Consider the following 18,335-nt stretch of genomic DNA (forward strand, 5'->3'; position numbering starts at 1 on the left):
TGGGGTACACACAGTAATGGCTCTGAATAGTCTTAATATGGTATGTTTTGTGAAAAATCTCCCCTCCTGGAACAGCTGTGTGCAAGTTCCTTGTCCTGATTAATAGATTTGTTCTTATCCTGCAAACTGGTGATATCACAGTTGAATGAAAGTTAATACTTGCCTGTATGGGAAACATTCTGATAAGGGGAATATAAAAGTGAAGGCAGGTGATTTTTTTTCTACTTTAGTCTGCTCTCCTGTCTGTCTGCGTTGTTTAAGAAGAAAAAAATAGTTGCATACATGATTGTTTTTAATTCCTCTAACAGGGAACAGAGTTCAGATATATCAGAAACTGGGGTCAGCGAAAATGATGAAAATCCAGTGAGGATTATTTCAGTCACACCAGCAAAGACAGAACCTGTGAAAAACAAGGTAGATTTCATATTTTTAAAAGTGAACACTATTTTTATAGCTAATCTGGCATAGAAATTCATTTAGTACATACCAACATTTCCTAGATGGTCTCTGAAAGAATTGATGCCTCATCTCATTCAATGTAATTATCTCATTTCTTTTGTCAGCCCATAAAAAGACAGCTCATTTTCAGAACAACTAACGATTTTTTCAGACAAATGGATAGATGGCATGTATTGTCAAACAGTATGGACTAGTTAAGAGAGTTCATCCTATATTATGAAATACCAAAGGGAGTACAATGGAACCTTCACGTTTCCCATCTTTTTTTCAGTTTGTTCACAGTTTTAATGTTGTTTTAAGTTAAGGTTATATCCAGTTTGTTTGACTATTTACATTTGATAGACCTGCCTGGTCTGTTCAGTATGTGGTCAGAGATTGCACTCAGTTTAATAAAATCACTAGAAATGATGTGTCATGGGTGTTCAAAAGATGCTTAATCTATAACACCCAATTAGCGATTGTTGAGGGGAGAGAGGAATATGCACAACAGCACAAGAGTTAAGTAAAGAGTATTCCTCCCAGCATTACATTTCTTTGTATCTACTAGATTGTGCCACAACCAAAATAGTATTTAAACTTTGATTTTTTTAATATTTTATTTCCTTGAGCTTTTTTAAAGAAGAAAAAACCTCTCTCATAGAACACAATTTAAAAAAAAAAATCTAAGTTCAGTACTACATTTTTGTAATTATGGAGAAGGGAATGGATAGTGCTAATTTTATGATTTAATACATATATTCATCCAGTCTCTTAAGTAAATATTTAGGTAAAGATGTAAGCAGGCATTTCAAGTGCAGATTGTGGAAAGAGGCTAATTGTTATGTAGACAAGGTTGAAGATGCTATCATGTAAGATCATTTATGACAGGGGTGGCCAGCCTGAGCCCGAGAAGGAGTCAGAATTTACCGATGTAAAGAGCCACAATAATACGTCAGCAGCCCCTCATTAGCTCCCCGCCTCCCGCCCACCGGCAGCCCCGCCGATCAGCGCCTCCCCCTCCCTTCCCACACCTCCCAATCAGCTGTTTCATGGCATGCAGGAGGCTTTGGGGGGAGGGGGAGGAGCGAGGACATGGCAGGCTCAGGGGCGTGGGCAGGGCCTGTAGCAGAGCCAGGGGTTGAGCAGTGAACACCCCCCGGCACACTAGAAAGTTGGCGCCTGTAGCTCCAACCGCGGAGTCGGTGCCTATACAAGGAGCCACATATTAACTTCTGAAGAGCCGCATGTCGCTCCAGAGCCACAGGTTGGCCACCCCTGATTTATTACATCCTACCCGCACCTTCTCCAAAACTGAAACAATCTTTCTGAAATTTCACAATCATGAGTTTTTGCCAGGGTGGAATTTTTCTGTAAAACTTGAGACAAATTGGACAAGGCATATGGGAGATATGACAGTTCAAAAAAGTAAATGTTCCCACTTTTTGAGATTTTGGTTGAGATTTTCCGAGCTATAGGGTATTTAGGTACACTGCTCCCATTGATATCACAGGGTGTTGTGTAGCTAAATTACCTACCTGGATTTGGAAATCTCAACCCTTATTCATTTGCTTCATAGTGATTCCAAGATATCTTGTTCAAGGGAACAGCAAATTTATTCTAAGCTGTTGGCCCTGGTGAGAACTTGTTTCTTCAAGATAATTTAGTTATTAAAGGTTTCAGAGTAGCAGCCGTGTTAGTCTGTATTCGCAAAAAGGAAAGGAGTACTTGTGGCACGAAAGCTTATACTCAAATAAATTTGTTAGTCTCTAAGGTGCCACAAGGACTCCTTTTCTTTTTAGTTATTAAAGACACTTGTGATCCTGTGTCCACATGTCTATTTTTTTAATTGAGGTGATCTACGCCAATTGAAAGCTTCCTAACCTGTAAGAAATGTATTTTACAGAAACACATACTAGGAAGCCTGTATCCACACACAAGTGTGAGGAGGGAAGAGTAGGTTTATAGCCAAGAGTACCTGAATTCCATTCCCAGCGCTCCCATTGCTTGACCTTAAAATGTTCGTTAAGTTGCTCTTGACTGCTAAGGAAAAATAACTAGGATTACACAAAATTATACAAATAGTGACTAGCTCGACGGTCACTATGAATAAAATATTGCCTAAGGGGAAAAATAGCTCCCGAGATGTATATGTTTTTTCCATGCATGTATTTTATAGAATCTGTTTAATCTCTACCCTTTCTTTCTGATACTACATTTTGAATCATTTGTAATCATGCTGAATTATTTCCCTATATGATATAAATTGTATATAATTATTGTTACTTAGAAATTTTTAGGGAGCTTTCAAGAACAACTTGTGTATAACCATTATGACCAAAATGTAGAAAATTAAAATTCTTCCCAGACACTACCAAAATGCCTCATATGAGACTATTTAAAAAAAAAAAAACAGGAAAAAATAGAAAAAAACTCTTATCATGAAGTTTGTTTAGCCATTTTTAAAATAACAATGGAACTTCTAATGAGAGAAATCCTAGTTTCAGACACCACATCTAATTTATGGTGAATGGTTTTAATGGATGTGTTTTAAATTACATGAGATGATCAGGTGCCACATTAACAAATTTATATATGGCATTTATCAAATAGCTAAACAAAAACCTTTAAATTTTTCACTCTTTAAAAAAAGGGGGCAGGGGAATTAGCACTGTTTTCATGTGTCTGAAAAACCCTTGGAAATATTTGGGTTTATGAGTTTTATTACTCTATAGCAATGGTTTTCAACCTGGGGTCCGCAGACTAAGATTTGCAAAGGGATCCGCACCTCCGTTCAAAATTTTTTAGGGCATCTGCAAATGAAAAAAGGTCAAAAACCACTGCTCTATAGCAAAGTGAAGACTAACAGATATTTCATGATGCCAAATGAATATCAAATGGAAGCAATGTCAGCCGGCTGGTTGGTCTGATTTAAAAATAATTAAATGGCTGATTTCTGATGGGCTGAACCATAGACCAAGTCTGTTTCCTAAGACCGCAATAGTTCAGTCTTTTAATAATGGTCATTTCACAGGCACCTAAGGTACATTCCTGATGAGCAACCTTTTTTTTTTAACCAATGGCACGTTTACCGCTTTTGTAGATTAAATAATGTATACAACCCTTGGCAAACTCAAAATGCTATATTAATATGTGACAGGTTCACAAAAACATTATATAATGTTCTGTATTACTTAGTGGAAAGTAAAGAGACGGTGGCAGAATTATGAACTTGGCGATGAAGTTCTTTTATGTTATAGGTGCCATTTTAAGTTCTGGTGGCATCAGAGTAATTTTTCTTTTTGTCTCTGGTATTGAGTAATGAATTGCACTGTAATTGTACTTGTACTGCATAAATAAGGAGATGCAAAACCATCACAATATTTTTGCTAATCTGAAGTTCAGACTTGTGTGTTCTATTCATAAGCTGTCTGATAAAAATGGCCTCAGCTACCGGGACCATTCAGCTCTACTTGTATTTTTACCCATATGAATAATTACAGGTTTTCAAGGTACACAGGAAATAATGTAAATAATTTCACTGGGTCTGTTGCCATGGTAGAGCCATGATGTTAACAGTCATCATATTAGGTATGCTCCTTGAATACCCCTCTCTCCTCCTCCATGTGAGATGTGCTGGCAACTGTTCCAGGGGCCACTGATTAGATGGCCACTTACCACCTCTCCCCTTTGCCCATGGGTCCATTGCGCATCCCTGCCCTATGTAAGAGGAAAAAAAACCCCTATCCCCACATACACACACTCATTGCTCCCTGTACCTAGTGAATGTGGCAAAACACGTGTGGATGGGAGATTCCCCCCATACCCCAATTTCCATCTTCCTCACTTCCCCAAAACCTTTTTTTTTTGTCATGGAGTGTGTTCTGGAAGGGGTTTTATTTATTTTATTTTATTACTACTACTACCACAGCTTTACTGGAGGTTGGTCTCAGAAATCCATCTACTAAAGTAAACCCCCTTTTTGCTGCACTAAAGTCTTGTTTCACCAGAGACATTGCTTACTGCCCCTCTAGTAGATCTCCCAGTGATGGGCAAAGAGACTGTGAAGGAGCATGCCTCGTAGGACCATGGTGGGAAGTGAGAGTTTTATAGTCCTACCATAATCTTAGTTACTTTCAAAATACAAATAAATTACTTTGAGACTGAAAGAAAGTGCACTGTATCATACATTATAGGTTTCATATATTAAATTTATTGCAAGCAAACGATGCCAAAAAGTTCCATTTTGGTATGTTTTTTCACTAGAACCAAGCCTTACATGTTGGGTGGGTGTTTGTACGATTTGTTGCATATTTGCTTCAGAAATTCATGCTTTTGTCTGATAACAGTTACAACTTGGCCTTTGAGGATCTTGTTTTTGCTAAATAGGAATTTTTCTTTTCTTTTCTTTTCTAGGAGATTCATTCTGATCAGGCTACACAAGGAAACATTAGCACTGAACGTGGAAAAAAAAGAACGGCAGCAGCAGCTGGATCAGAAAACATTCATCAAAAAACAGAAGAAAAAAAAGCAGATGAATCAGGACCACCAGCCCCTCCCAAACCTAGGAGAGGGCGTCCACCAAAGTCTGAATCTCAGGGCACCACAGTAAAAAATGATGAAACAAATAAACCATCTGGCAGGGGAAGGAAAAGGGCAGCAGTCAGTCAAGAGAGTTCAGGGGGTTTAGAGGCAGGTAATGCCAAAGCACCAAAACAGCAAGACATAGCAAAAAAAGCAGCACCAGCACAGAGACAAATTGATCTACAAAGGTAAAAATAGCATCTTTCCTACCTCCAAGATATATCCTGAGCTTTAGAAGTAATGTATTCAACAAATGGTTAAACACTCTAACCAAAACATTTACTAATAACCAGCATCATGGCTCAGCGCATTGCATTGTGAAATATATTTTTTCTTGGGGTATCTCAAGATTAAACCTATGTATATGCTATGAGAACAAGGTTCAGAGCACTGAATATAGTATATGAGACCAGAAACCATATCCTCTTTTTGTACAATATTATTTCTTGAATGTGGTGCTTCCATTGGCATCATCTGCATCACTATGTCAAAGAGCTAAGAGTGTTGGAGTTGGGATTTTTCACTCCATTTACTAATGCAAATATACATGTGCTCTAACTCAGGACCCTGGTCTGGTCAATCAACTAACAAAGTTAAAAGCACTATATCTTTGATGAATGAAATAATTTTTTTAAAAACATTTGGGTTTTGCTGCTTGTTTAATCCATGTCCTTTCTTGAAACAATCACTTGTCTAAAATATAAAAAAGCAAATGGATAACAGAAATTGAAACTGTGCGTTCACCAAGCAGCTATTTGACTTTGGTACAGCCCTTTTTCATTCTCTGTACACATGCTTTGATTTATGCATTCACTGAGTGGTCTTTACATTTGAAACACAACTTCATACACCAGAACTAAAAATTCAAAAAATTTGAAGAATTGGCTTAGCACAACCTTGGATGCCTATGTTTTCCAAACATGTTTTAAATGTAAGAACCTTTAAAATGCAAAAACCTGCTAAGTAAGTTATGTGCTCAAAAAACCCTCAACTTAACCTGAAATAAGTATTTGAGTAGGTCTGTTAGTAATTTACACAGCAAGCTCTTTTTAAAGAGCTTGCAGAGATCATAGATTAAAAATAATTTAAAAGTGAAAAAATACAGCAAGAAATTAATTTTTAATAAGGAAGAGGCTGCATCTTGAAAGCAGTCCAAAAATCACATGGGCATGATTGTAATCATTATTGATATGAGATGTCACATCACAATAGAGAAAATCCTGTCTCTGACAGCATCAACCTAGGAAGTGAGGGGATTGCCCACAGAGACTGTGGTTTCTAGTTTTCAACTAAATTCAGTCTGTATGGGACAGAATGAGATGTTCCCCAGCCTTCCCATCTCACATCAAGACTGAGGGTATGTCTACACTACGAAATTAGGTCGAATTTATAGAAGTTGATTTTTTTAGGAAGCGCTTTTATACAGTCGATTGTGTGTGTCCCCACTAAGCGCAATAAGTCGGCAGAGTGAGTCCACAGTACTGTGGCTAGCATCAACTTTTGGAGCGTTGCACTGTGGGTAGCTTTTCTGCAGTCTCTGCCGCCCATTGGAATTCTGGGTTAAGTTCCCAATGCCTGATGGGGCAAAAACATTGTGGCGGGGGGTTTTGGGCACATGTCATCAGTCGCCCCTCCCTCCATGAAAGCAACGGCAGACAATCGTTTTGCGCCTTTTTTCTGTGTGGACACCATACTGCTTTCAGCAGATGGTGCAGTAGGACTGCTAACCTTCGTCATCAAACCACCGCTTCCGCTGCAACTCTGCTCTCCTGCTCTTGTCTCGATAGCGAATTTCTCCATGTTGGCTGTCGTGGGCTCCCACTTCCGCTGCAACTCTGCTCTCATGAATCCACCTCGCAGGTCCTCTCATCGTTCTCTATAAATATCTACTCTCCTGGCATCCATCATCAGCGACTGCTTCCGCTGCAACTCTGCTCTCCTGTAGACGCCATACCACGGCAAGCATGGAGCCCGCTCAGATCACCGCAGCAATTATGAGCGTTGTAAACACCTCACGCTTTATCCTGCAGTATGTTCAGAACCAGAACCTGCAAAAGCAGGCGAGGAGGCGACGGCAGCGCAGTGACGAGAGTGATGAGGACATGGACACAGACTTCTCTCAAAGTACAGGCCCTGGCAATTTGGACATCCTGGTGGCAATGGGGCTGGCTCGTGCCGTGGAATGCCAATTCTGGGCCCAGGAAACAAGCACAGAATGGTGGGACCGCATAGTGTTGCAGGTCTGGGATGATTCCCTTGGCTGCAAAACTTTTGCATGCATAAGGGCACTTTCATGGAACTTTGTGACTTGCTTTCCCCTGCCCTGAAGCGCAGAAATACCAAGATGAGAGCAGCCCTCACAGTTCACAAGCAAGTGGCGTTAGCCCTCTGGAAGCTTGCAACTCCAGACAGCTACCGGTCAGTCGGGAATCAATTTGGAGTGGGCAAATCTACCTTGGACAGTAGTCAGGAGCTGTTCAACTATAGGCTGAGCAAGTGCAGAATGGTGGTAGAATGTGCATTTGGATGTTTAAAAGCACGCTGGCGCAGTTTACTGACTCAGTTAGACCTCAGTGAAACCAATATTCCCATTGTTATTACTGCTTGCTGTGTGCTCCACAATATCTGTGAGAGTAAGGGGGAGACGTTTATGGCGGGGTGGGAGGTTGAGGCAAATCGTCTGGCCGCTGATTATGCGCAGCCAGAGACCAGGGCGGTTAGAAGAGCACAGCAGGGCGCGCTGCGCATCAGAGAAGCTTTGAAAACCAGTTTCATGACTGGCCAGGCTATGGTGTGGCAGTTCTGTTTGTTTCTCCTTGGTTCACTCTACTTCCCTGTAAGCCAACCGACCTCTCCCCTTCAGTCACCGCTTGCAGAGGCAATAAAGTTGTTGTTTCAAATTCATGCATTCTTTATTAATTTGTCACACAAATAGGGGAATAACTGCCAGGGGAGGAGGGAAAGACAAGGCCACACTGCACTTCAAAACTTATTGAATGCCAGCCTTCTGTTGCTTGGGCAGTCCTCTGGGGTGGAGGGGTTGGGGGCCCGGAGGGCCGCGCCACCCCCCCCCCCCCCCCCCGCCCGCGTTCTTGGGTGTCTGGGTGAGGAGGCTATGGAACTTGCGGAGGAGGGTGGTTGGTTACACAGGGGCTGCAGCGGCAGTCTGTGCTCCTGCTGCCTTTCCTGCAGCTCAACCATATGCCGGAGCATATTAGTTTGATCCTCCAGTAGCCTCAGCATTGCATCCTGCCACCACCTCATCACGCTGCCACCACCTCTGCAATTGATTCTGCCACCTTTCCTCTTGCGTGTCCCTCCTGTCCTCACGTTCATTTTGTGCTTTCCTGGACTCTGACATTGCTTGCCTCAACACATTCTGCTGAGCTCTTTCAGTGTGGGAGGAGTGCATGAGCTCAGAGAACATTTCATCGCTAGTGCATGTTTTTTTCGCCTTCTGATCAACGCTAGCCTCTGGGACGGAGATGAGGGGGGAGCGTTGAAACATTTGCAGCTGTGGGAGGAAAAAAAGGGAGAGTAGTATTTAAAAAGACACATTTTAGAGAACAATGGGTAGACTCTTTCGTGGTGAACCAAGCTGTTAACATTACATAGCACATGTGCTTTCGGTACAAGGTCGCCCCCCCTCCCTCCCCAATTCTCTGGGATGATCATTTCACCCCTTCCCCCACCGTGTGGTTAACAGCGGGGATGATTTCCACAGGCAAACAGCCCAGTAGGAACAGCCACCTCTGAATGTCCCCTTAATAAAATTCCCCTGTTTCAACCAGGTGACCATGAATGATATCACTCTCCTGAGGATAACACAGAGAGATAAAGAACGGATGTTGCTTGAATGCCAGCAAGCATGGACCATACACTGTCATGCTTTGTTATGCAGTGATTCCAGACTACGTGCTACTGGCCTGGCGTGGTAAAATGTCCTACCATGGAGGACAGAATAAGTCTGCCCTCCCCAGAAACCTTTTGCAAAGGCTTTGGGAGTACCTCCAGGAGAGCTTAATTGAGATGTCCCCGGAAGATTTCTGCTCCATCCCCAGACACGTTAACAGACTTTTCCAGTAGCTGTACTGGCTGCGAATGCATCTCACGTCTTCAGGGCAAATTAATCATTAAATATGCTTGCTTTTAAACCGTGTATTATATTTACAAAGGTACACTCACCAGAGGTGCCTTCTCTGCCTTCAAGGTCCGGGAGCCTGCGTTGGGAGGGTATTGGCTCCAGGGTGATAAACAGTTCCTGACTGTCGGGGAGAATGGTTTCATCCTCATCCTCATCTTCCTCGTCCACAAAATCCTCATCCCTGTTGCGTGAGACTCCCCCCTTGCAGGAGTCCACGTACAGGGGTGGGGTAGTGGTAGGGGCACCACATAGAATTGCATGCAGCTCATCATAGAAGCGGGTTGTCTGGGGGTCTGACCCAGAGCGGCTGTTTGCCTCTGTTTTTTTTGGTAGGCTTGCCTGAGCTCCTTAAGTTTCACTTGGCACTGCTGCAGGTCTCTGTTATAGCCTCTGTCCTTCATGCCCTTGGAGATTTTTTCAAATATTTTGGCATTTCATCTTTTGGAACCGAGTTCTGATAGCACGGATTCCTCTCCCCACACAGCGATCAGATCCAGTACCTCCCGTTAGGTCCATGCTGGAGTTCTTTTGCGATTCTGGGACTTCATGGTCACCTGTGCTGATGAGCTCGGCACGCTGGCCAAACAGGAAATGAAATTCAAAAGTTCCCAGTGCTTTTCCTCTGTACCTGGCTAGTGCATCTGAGTTGAAAGTGCTGTCCAGAGTGGTCACAATGGATAGCTCTCGGAGGCCAGTATTGTCGAATTGCATCCACACTACCCCAAATTCAACCCAGCGATGTCGATTTCAGCACTAATCCCCTCGTCGGGTAGGAGTACAGAAATCAATTTTAAGAGCCCTTTAAGTCGACAAAAATGGCTTTGTCATGTGAACGGGTGCAGGGTTAAATCGATCTAACACTGCTAAATTCGACCTAAACTCGTAGTATAGACCAGGGCTGAGACACCTGCTTGAAGTGACAGATAATAGCCCCAAAACCACAAAGGGTCATATTAGCATACAGTCAAAAAGAATCTGTATTTTACACTTTTCCTTGAAATTCTGTGGTATTTAATTTTTTACATACTTAAACAAGCCATGCAGTATGTATTAATTCAATGATTCCTAAAGGAATGTCAAAACAGTGTTAACATTTTTCAGAAGCCAGGTGCTCGGAAGTGATGGAGATTCACTGTTGGAGATAGACTCAAGTCCAGGATATTCATCAAATGATACGGATCATTTTAAAGCCTGTGAGAGCAGCCAGGAAGACAATGAGGATACAGAGCTAGCAGAGGGAGGCTTCCTAAAGGTGCAGGAGGGACATACAGGGCTATTTTATAATTTTATTGTAGTTTGTGCAGTAGGGAAGCAAGGAATCCCATTTTCCTTCTATAAAAATCACCTTTGAGTGTGAGACATATCACAAAATCTTAGCTTTTTAGACTATTATTTGTGGATATCAGAAAAAGTATTTGCTGGGTTACTTGCTTTTAGATAAGAGTTCAGTGATAGTCTTTTGTAGGCTTGAATTCTTAAGGCAGTTGTTTTAAGTTACTCTCCCCATTCTACTGCATTAATTCAGTCTGATTCAACAAGAGAAAATGCTAGTCGGTTATGGAAATTAAAGCATATATCTATCTTCATTCAGGTTTCTGTATCACCACTTTTGGTTAAAACATGAAAATACACAGTAGGGAAATGTGGACTTATTGAACCAGTGCTGAGCTAGTCCAGAAGAAAATACAATATAACGCTGGAAAATTAAAAGCACAAATGAAGAGTCAAGCGTATTGTAGGAACTTAAATGTACACATTGGTGAGGGTGGCTTTAATGGTTCAGAAGTAACTGAATTTTCTTTACCCAAATATTTAACTCTTATTTTCTTTTCTCCCCTATAAGGTAAAAAGAAAGCTTACACGAAAAGGGAGGAAATGAAGGCCAAATAAAGGCAAGCTCCAAGCTTCTGCAAAAACTAAGATTCTGAAATTTCCTATACAGGAACTGAAATTACTTCAAAACACACAGCTTTCAGCTCTGAAAACAGAAGGAAAACTATGCTTCCCTTTTACATGAAATTAATCCTTCTCAATGGAAATGTAAAGCAGAAACTCTTGAGAAAGAGGCTAAAAGCATCTGTACTTATTTCCCCAGAGACTTTTTTTTATGAAAAGTCAATAATTAAGCAAATTGCTTAACACTTGGTTCCAGTTTCTGCATATCTGGAGTTTAAAAGTATTTTACTCCATTAATTTTCATGCTGCATTTTTTTTTTTTAAAAGAAAGTCAAAGGAGAGGTTCTTTTACTGACACTGAAAATTTGTGATCCGAGAGCCAGGTTATTCCCATGTTTCACAAGAAAAAGTAGATGTCTACTGAATGGAAACAAGTAGAGGAAAATCACAAGAAATATTTCTTTGCTTTACTTTTGGAGACTGTTTTATGTATAATTCTTTCCGCCTGCCTACTTTTCTGCAAAAATAAGATGTACAGATTTCAGTTCCCTGCTATGAAAAGTCATGTGGTGGCAATTTTATAAATGTTGCTTTCTGATTTTTATCAGAGTGGGAAAATAATCACTTAAAATTATTATTGATTTGCAAGTAGACATTTCATTTTTTAATTTTTCCTCCATTTTAGTTTAATATAATTTGCAATAAATGTACATATTGATGTTTGTTTTATAAAAACATATATCACTTTTAAGTGTTTTTACTCCAGCAGTTCTGTTGGAATATTCAAAATTTTAAAGGAGTAAAGACAGTCCAGCATTTGATTTTATAATGTTTGTCACCAGATTTTTATTATTGATGTAAAAAAGTCAATTTTTAAAAATAGTTGGACTTCGGCAGCTTTGTAAGGAAAGTTGGAAATGGTTAGGGTTGCTCTCAATTTTGAGCATTGTGCTGATTGGAAGTAAGGTCTGTTTTGCATTTTGTCTTCCTGTCCAGGCTCATTTTTAATGTTTGTTTTAGAAGACTGTTGCATCAATATTATGTTTCCTGGCATCGTTCAGCATAGATACAGTGTACACTTTTATGTACACATGATCATATTTAAGTTTGTTGCATAAAATAAACGCTTCTAGGTGTCATATGGTGGTCCTTTTTTCATTCCCCCTAAATCTAATTATTTTGTATCTGTACGCAGGAACATTGCAGTTGAGTAAATAGGCTTTGTGCTGGCAAGTATGTAGTCAAAGGGGAAAATTTGCATCTGAAAAGACTGATCTGTTTTTTGTAAATTCATTTTTCCTGCCTAGAGGATAAGCAGTGGACTGCAACTCAGGAGAACTGGGCTCTGTTCCTCGTTCTGCCATTGGCCTGCTGGGTGACCTCAAGCAAGTCGCCTCACACCTCTGTGCCTCGGTTTCCCCATTTGTAAAATGAGGATAGTGTTACTTCTTTTGTAAAGTGTTTTGAGATTGATGAAAAAACACTGTATAAGAGCTAGGTATACAATATATTCTTTGCTATTGATGCGGTGGTTGAGGAATGGTTTCTGTCCTAAATTGGTAAAGTGTTGCTGTATGTTGTTAAACTATTATCTTTTTCTAGTCCCAGAGTGGCCGTGCTTCACTGATGGATAAAATTTTGTGTTTGTGTTCACACAGAGCAATAGCTACATCTTAGGGTTTCTAGAGCAATATGAGAACCTCTGGCATTAAAGGATTTTTATAAACATATTATATTAAAGGGACATTGTCAAGTTAAAAGTCATATAATAGTTAAACATTTATTTATCCTGTATCAACAGACTTTAGATTTCTAAAACTGAAAGAATTTTAGAAATCTGTTCTACTCTTCAGCATATATACTGTTTACTTTTGACACATTAGTCAGTTTTACCCTGGTTCTCATTCTAAAGTTCAAATAAATAAATAAAACATTTCTACAACTAGTAGGTTTTGGACACTTTTTTTTTAAATTACAAAACCTATATTTTGGTTATAAACTACAGTCTCGGCTAGTGTCCCTTTTACAGTTATTTGTAATCAGAACTTTATGTACTTTTACAAATGTGTAATTCAAAAGGATTAGTCTGAAAAGTTTAGAAAATGGATAAGTATTCTTTTTGCTCAGTGTAAATGTATACAGCCACTCGCAAACACAGTGTGCTGGAATAATACGTCAAAGGTTTACAAAAACATTTTGTAAATTAACTTTGAGTTTACTGTTGTACACAGTAAGCTAAAAGAACAGGAGTACTTGTGGCACCTTAGAGACTAACAAATTTATTAGAGCATAAGCTTTCATGTGCTACAGCCTACTTCATCGGATGCATAGAATGGGACATATAGTAAGAAGATATATATATATATATATATATATATATATATATGTATATATATACACACATACAGAGAAGATGGAAGTTTCCATACAAACTGTAAGAGGCTAATTAGTTAAGATGAGCTATTATCAGCAGGAGAAAAAAACTTTGGTAGTGATAATCAAGATGGCTAATAGATTGATCTATTTCCCTAAGTTAAGTATCCTCCCACCTTCTTGTCAACTGTCTAAATGGGCCATCTTGATTATCACTACAAAAGTTTTTTTCTCCTGCTGATAATAGCTTATCTTAATTACTTAGCCTCTTACAGTTTATATGGAAACTTCCATCTTCTCTGTATGTGTATATATATCTTCTTACTATATGTCCCATTCTATGCATCCGATGAAGTAGGCTGTAGCCCACGAAAGCTTATGCTCTAATAAATTTGTTAGTCTCTAAGGTGCCACAAGTACTCCTGTTCTTTTTGTGGATACAGACTAACACAACTGCTACTCTGAAACCTGACAGTAAGCTAAATTTTACTTGATTGTTGATCTAGCAGTTGCAGTTTTGTTCCTGATTTTCTCTAATCTTGAACTTTTGTCAAGTATTTATTGAAGATAACTTAACTGTTATAGCCTAGGATTTATTGAGTGTAGCCTCATTGTTATGTGTGTTTTCCTTGGGATACATCAGCAATTTTTTTTTTTTCCTGAAAAGCCTTTAGAAATTTATTTTAAAACGTAAAAAATCCCATGTTATATTCTCTGGGACCAAATGTGACTGGACTTGGTCTTCCACTTCTTTGCTGCAGCCAGGAATACTTTCATAGCAGAATCATTGAAGCTCCAACATCTTCCTCTTTCAAACCTAGTATTGTCCCCCACGCTGGTGAAGGATGATTGTCTTCTACACAAAGTGAGCCACAAAAACAATTTATTTTCTATTTGGGCTCCGACCACTGGTACTGACAGAGAGACAGCTAGAAACAGAGGGCAGCTCTTTATTTCAGAGTACAACGATGACATGAAAGCATAATTGGGGGAGTTTTGACTTACCCCTATATCTCTAAAGAATAAAAAGCTTACTTTCTCTTCTGTGTTCAAATGGTTCATGACTGCCTTACAGGAGAAAGCTGGAATCCTGTCTTTTTCTTTCCAGTCTCCCTGGCCAACAGTAGGTCATACCTCAGCTCCAGTTCAAGAAGCGCACTTGTCAGCCTCCCTCCCCATCCAGTATGGATGATGCAAACCTGGACAACAGGAGGCTAATCTTGGAAAATTGGGAGTAGATATCCAAGTCAAAAGTTTCAAAGATAGAGGACGAAGGGACCTCTCCCTCCCACAAAAGGAAATTCAGATATCTTTGAAAAGCTTAAGTACAAAAGGAAAACTACTTCTCATTCCTTCACACTCACCTTTTTTAGGAGAAGGGGCGGGTGGGAGGGAGTGGTAGTTCACCAGTGTGTATATATATCACATTTTCTAGGGGACTGGAAAATTCCTGTGTCCGACTTCCCACCCAGCAGACTCAATGTTTTTTCCCACGAACGCATGTAGAATCATAGTTCTTTAGAATTCCTATGGGAAGTGAGGAGGTCAAACTCTGTAAGTGGTATTGACCACAACTTCCACCAAGGAATTGAAGGGTACACCCTTTTGTGGGATTTGTCCTCTTCTTTCATACAGCAACTTGAAAGGCAGTATTAAAGGTTGATGTCCACTCTGTGGCTTCCAGTGACATAAAATGAATCAAGGCTCTCCTTCTGGAGAAGGATCTTAGAGGGCAGCAGTTCTCTAGGTGTTCCATGGTTTCGATGTCTTCTCCACATTCGCATATCTAGCTGTCCTTCATTTTCCTTTTATGCAGTAATTGCAACACCTGTGAAGTTCTAATGCAGTTCGTTGTGATCCGTAGCTTACATGGCATGGTAAATCCAGGTGATTGGCCTGTAGCATCCGTAATCAGGTCTTGACTCTTGACCCTGTTGTTTTCCTCTGCCATATGTCTTTGGGTGACAGTCCTGAGGTTTTAAGTGCTTTGTAAAGCAGTCACCTCAGCAGGCGATATGTTAAGTTTTATACCTTTCAAAGGAACAAAGCTGTCTGTCTTGGTGTTGAAGGAGGATGCTAACACAGCAACCTGTATTAAAGACACTTCCATAGCTGAGGAGAGGAAATTTTCTCCTAAAGATATGGCCAATAAAGGTCCAAAGCATTTTTATGGCAGAAATGAGAGGTATCCCTCCTGGTCTCACCTGCTTCTCAAGCACAACCATCACAAGAATCCACCCAAGATACTGATGGCATGCCACGAGACAAGGTAGACTTGGCTGTTTCTAATACCAAATGACATCCTGAGAAGGCAAGTTCAATGAGGAACTAGCCTGCACACTATCAAATCACAGCTTCATAGTAAGTCACAAAACAAGCAGCTTCATACCTGTTTAGTCCCCATAACACCTGGGAGCAGTAAAAATAATCTACAAAGGCAGGCTTCCTCTCCCAAGAGAGTTCACCAGAGTCAGGACTTGATGGTTTATTCATTATTATATGGGTGCCCCTCAGGATGTGATTGCTGTGCAAATACCCCCTGCAAGCCTATACAAAAATTCCTGATCTCTTAATGGGAACTGCCACAGAGGAATCTAGAGACATTACTGCTCTCTAACAAGAAAAGTTCGGAAAAAATCTGGCATGGTGGAACTGGAAGTCATCCCTGATAAGCTCCTTTTTGTAACATCATCATGAAGAGATTTTAGTACATCTTTACGGGGCCCGTGGTCATCACAAAAATTCCCCTACAGCAGCAACAGATTGGAGGTCAGGGCAGTTGTTCTAGCAATGCTACATTTAATCCACTGTTCAGAGGTAAAATATGTTAATGTTGAATTGTCACATCAGAATTACGTGAACAAGCCAGGAGGATCTAGGAGTAAATACCTCCTGAATGAGAGGGGAAGGAGAAGGCCCCAATGTAACCTGTTCCCTATACCACGTATCAATGAAGACTGCCTTTGTAGTAACTGTTACATCAGTCCCTCATGGCAGGTTCCCCTTAAACAGTGTTTCATAAGGACACTTATGCACAAGTCTTATCCCAATACCCAGAATTGTTTCAGAGTTCCATATGAACCAATTCATTCAACTACCATTTTTTTCCCAAGCCTCACTGACCCCAGAGGGAAGCTAAATTTTAAACACACTCAGTGCAGTCAGAGCATTATTAAATTACCTTAACAGTACAAAAATGGAGGAACGCACCTATACTGTTTGTGGCCTTTGCTGAAAGGGTTAAAGGTCAGTCAATGTCCTCACAGAGATTGACAGCTGTGTAAGGAGGAGTTTGCCAGGTTAGTTCTGTGTAGTCACATTAGAGTTCATTCCACTAGAGCTCAAGCAGCCTCTGCTGCCTGTTTGAAGAATGTCCCTATTCCTGAAATACAGCTGTCCTGCAATCATTGTTTAAGTAGGACTCCTAGTACCCACTTCCAAGCAGACAGACAACTGCTTGTTAGTCACAAAGAGCAGAATCCATGTGGACAATTACTCACAGAAGAAAGAATGGTTACCTTACAATAACTGGTTCTTCAAGATGTATTGTCCACATGGGTTCCGTGACCTAGCCTTCTTTCCTGCTACAAGTCCTACTCCAATGGGACTCTGTATTGCGAAGGAACTGAGGGACAGTTGGGCCTGTTCCACATTTATGACCTCAGATGGAAGTTTGGGGAGACATCTAGGATGCAGGTATTGCCCCAGCAGACACTGCTGGCCATGCACACCTGGATTGGAATTCATGTAGACAACAAATATTTAAGAATCACAGTTACTCTTGGGTAAGTAATCATTCTTTACCCTGCTGCTGTCCTGTGGATAAACAGAGGGCTTCATTCATTGCAGCTCTCAGGCCAACACCTTTCAACACCATTAATCCACACAATTTTTAAAAAGATAGTTTATTGGTATTTGGCAATATGGAAAATATGCAAACTAGCTCATTTAAATAACTTGCATAAGGTGTCACATGGAGCTTCATGAAACTTGGTTGCTATGCAAAACCTTCACTCCTTTCCAAGTTGTAGTCTTTCCTCTGCCAACTGTCCAAATAGAAGAACAAGGTCACTCACATTCTCTGTTGATATCATAAATGATGTTTTAAACTGCAGATGACAGACAAAAAGCAAAAAATAATGCTGTTACCCAATCAGGAATCAAGACCTTACGGAATGCAGAAGAAAAAACGGCCAGTCACCTCCCTTCCAAAGAAGCAGAATTGCTCCCATTTTGACCTTTTTGTTGGCTACGTACTGATTGAAAATCTCTGAAACCAAGACAGGGTCTTAAATCTCCTTCTTTCTTTGGTGTCAGAAATACATGGAATAAAATCCCTTCCTACTCTTTCACTGGTGGAATGGACTCAGTGGGGTTGGTTTTTTTTCCAGTGTGGAATGGATATTCAGCACAAGTTCCTCCTGATACTACTGAACATGTCTATGCTTTAGAAGGGGCAATTTGATAGGCATACCTGATAATAGATTTTGTAACTTTTGTACAAAGCTATAGCTCTTTCCATCTGAGGGGACAGTTGAGACCATGGGGTATAGAAGGCTTTTTAATGTCATTCCACTGCTTCCCTCAAGATCTTCTGCAATTAAAACTGACCTTTCAAAAGCCTTGCCGGTGGGGAGTGAGGGACTTTAGGGCTCTAATTCTGTGGGGATTCAGAGGCCTTAGTCTGTATATACCTGTAGACTTAACTCTTGCCTATGAAAGATCTATTTGATTATCTTATTCTTGGTCAATAAAACCTCTAATATTTCCCAGATTAGATTCCCAAATGTATGCTGCATCTTCTAAACAAGTGATCCTCAGATTGAGGCTTGAGAGTCAAAAGTGGCTCTTTAATGTGTCTCCTGTGGCTCTTTGCAGCACATGGTACTAAAACACTGTGTGA

The 18,335-nt window shown here is 40.4% G+C and overlaps 1 protein-coding gene across 4 annotated transcripts in view; it reads left to right on the forward strand.

Moving 5' to 3' along the window:
• The window catches only part of PDS5A (PDS5 cohesin associated factor A), a 171,134-nt gene extending 158,936 nt beyond the window's left edge, over positions 1 to 12,198 (forward strand). For 2 of the 4 annotated variants that reach the window (XM_037897910.2, XM_037897911.1), the window contains exons 31-34: positions 309 to 414; positions 4,852 to 5,207; positions 10,265 to 10,415; positions 11,007 to 12,198. In XM_037897910.2, coding sequence (XP_037753838.1) covers positions 309 to 414; positions 4,852 to 5,207; positions 10,265 to 10,415; positions 11,007 to 11,042 — 649 coding nt within the window. In that variant the 3' untranslated portion in view covers positions 11,043 to 12,198. The remainder of the gene's footprint in view (positions 1 to 308; positions 415 to 4,851; positions 5,208 to 10,264; positions 10,416 to 11,006) is intronic. The other 2 variants (XM_037897912.2, XM_043544498.1) reach the window with 1 other exon arrangement.
• Positions 12,199 to 18,335: the final 6,137 nt, after the last annotated feature.

Source organism: Chelonia mydas, chromosome 4 (genome assembly GCF_015237465.2).
Source record: "Chelonia mydas isolate rCheMyd1 chromosome 4, rCheMyd1.pri.v2, whole genome shotgun sequence".
Taxonomy (NCBI): Eukaryota; Metazoa; Chordata; order Testudines; family Cheloniidae; genus Chelonia; species Chelonia mydas.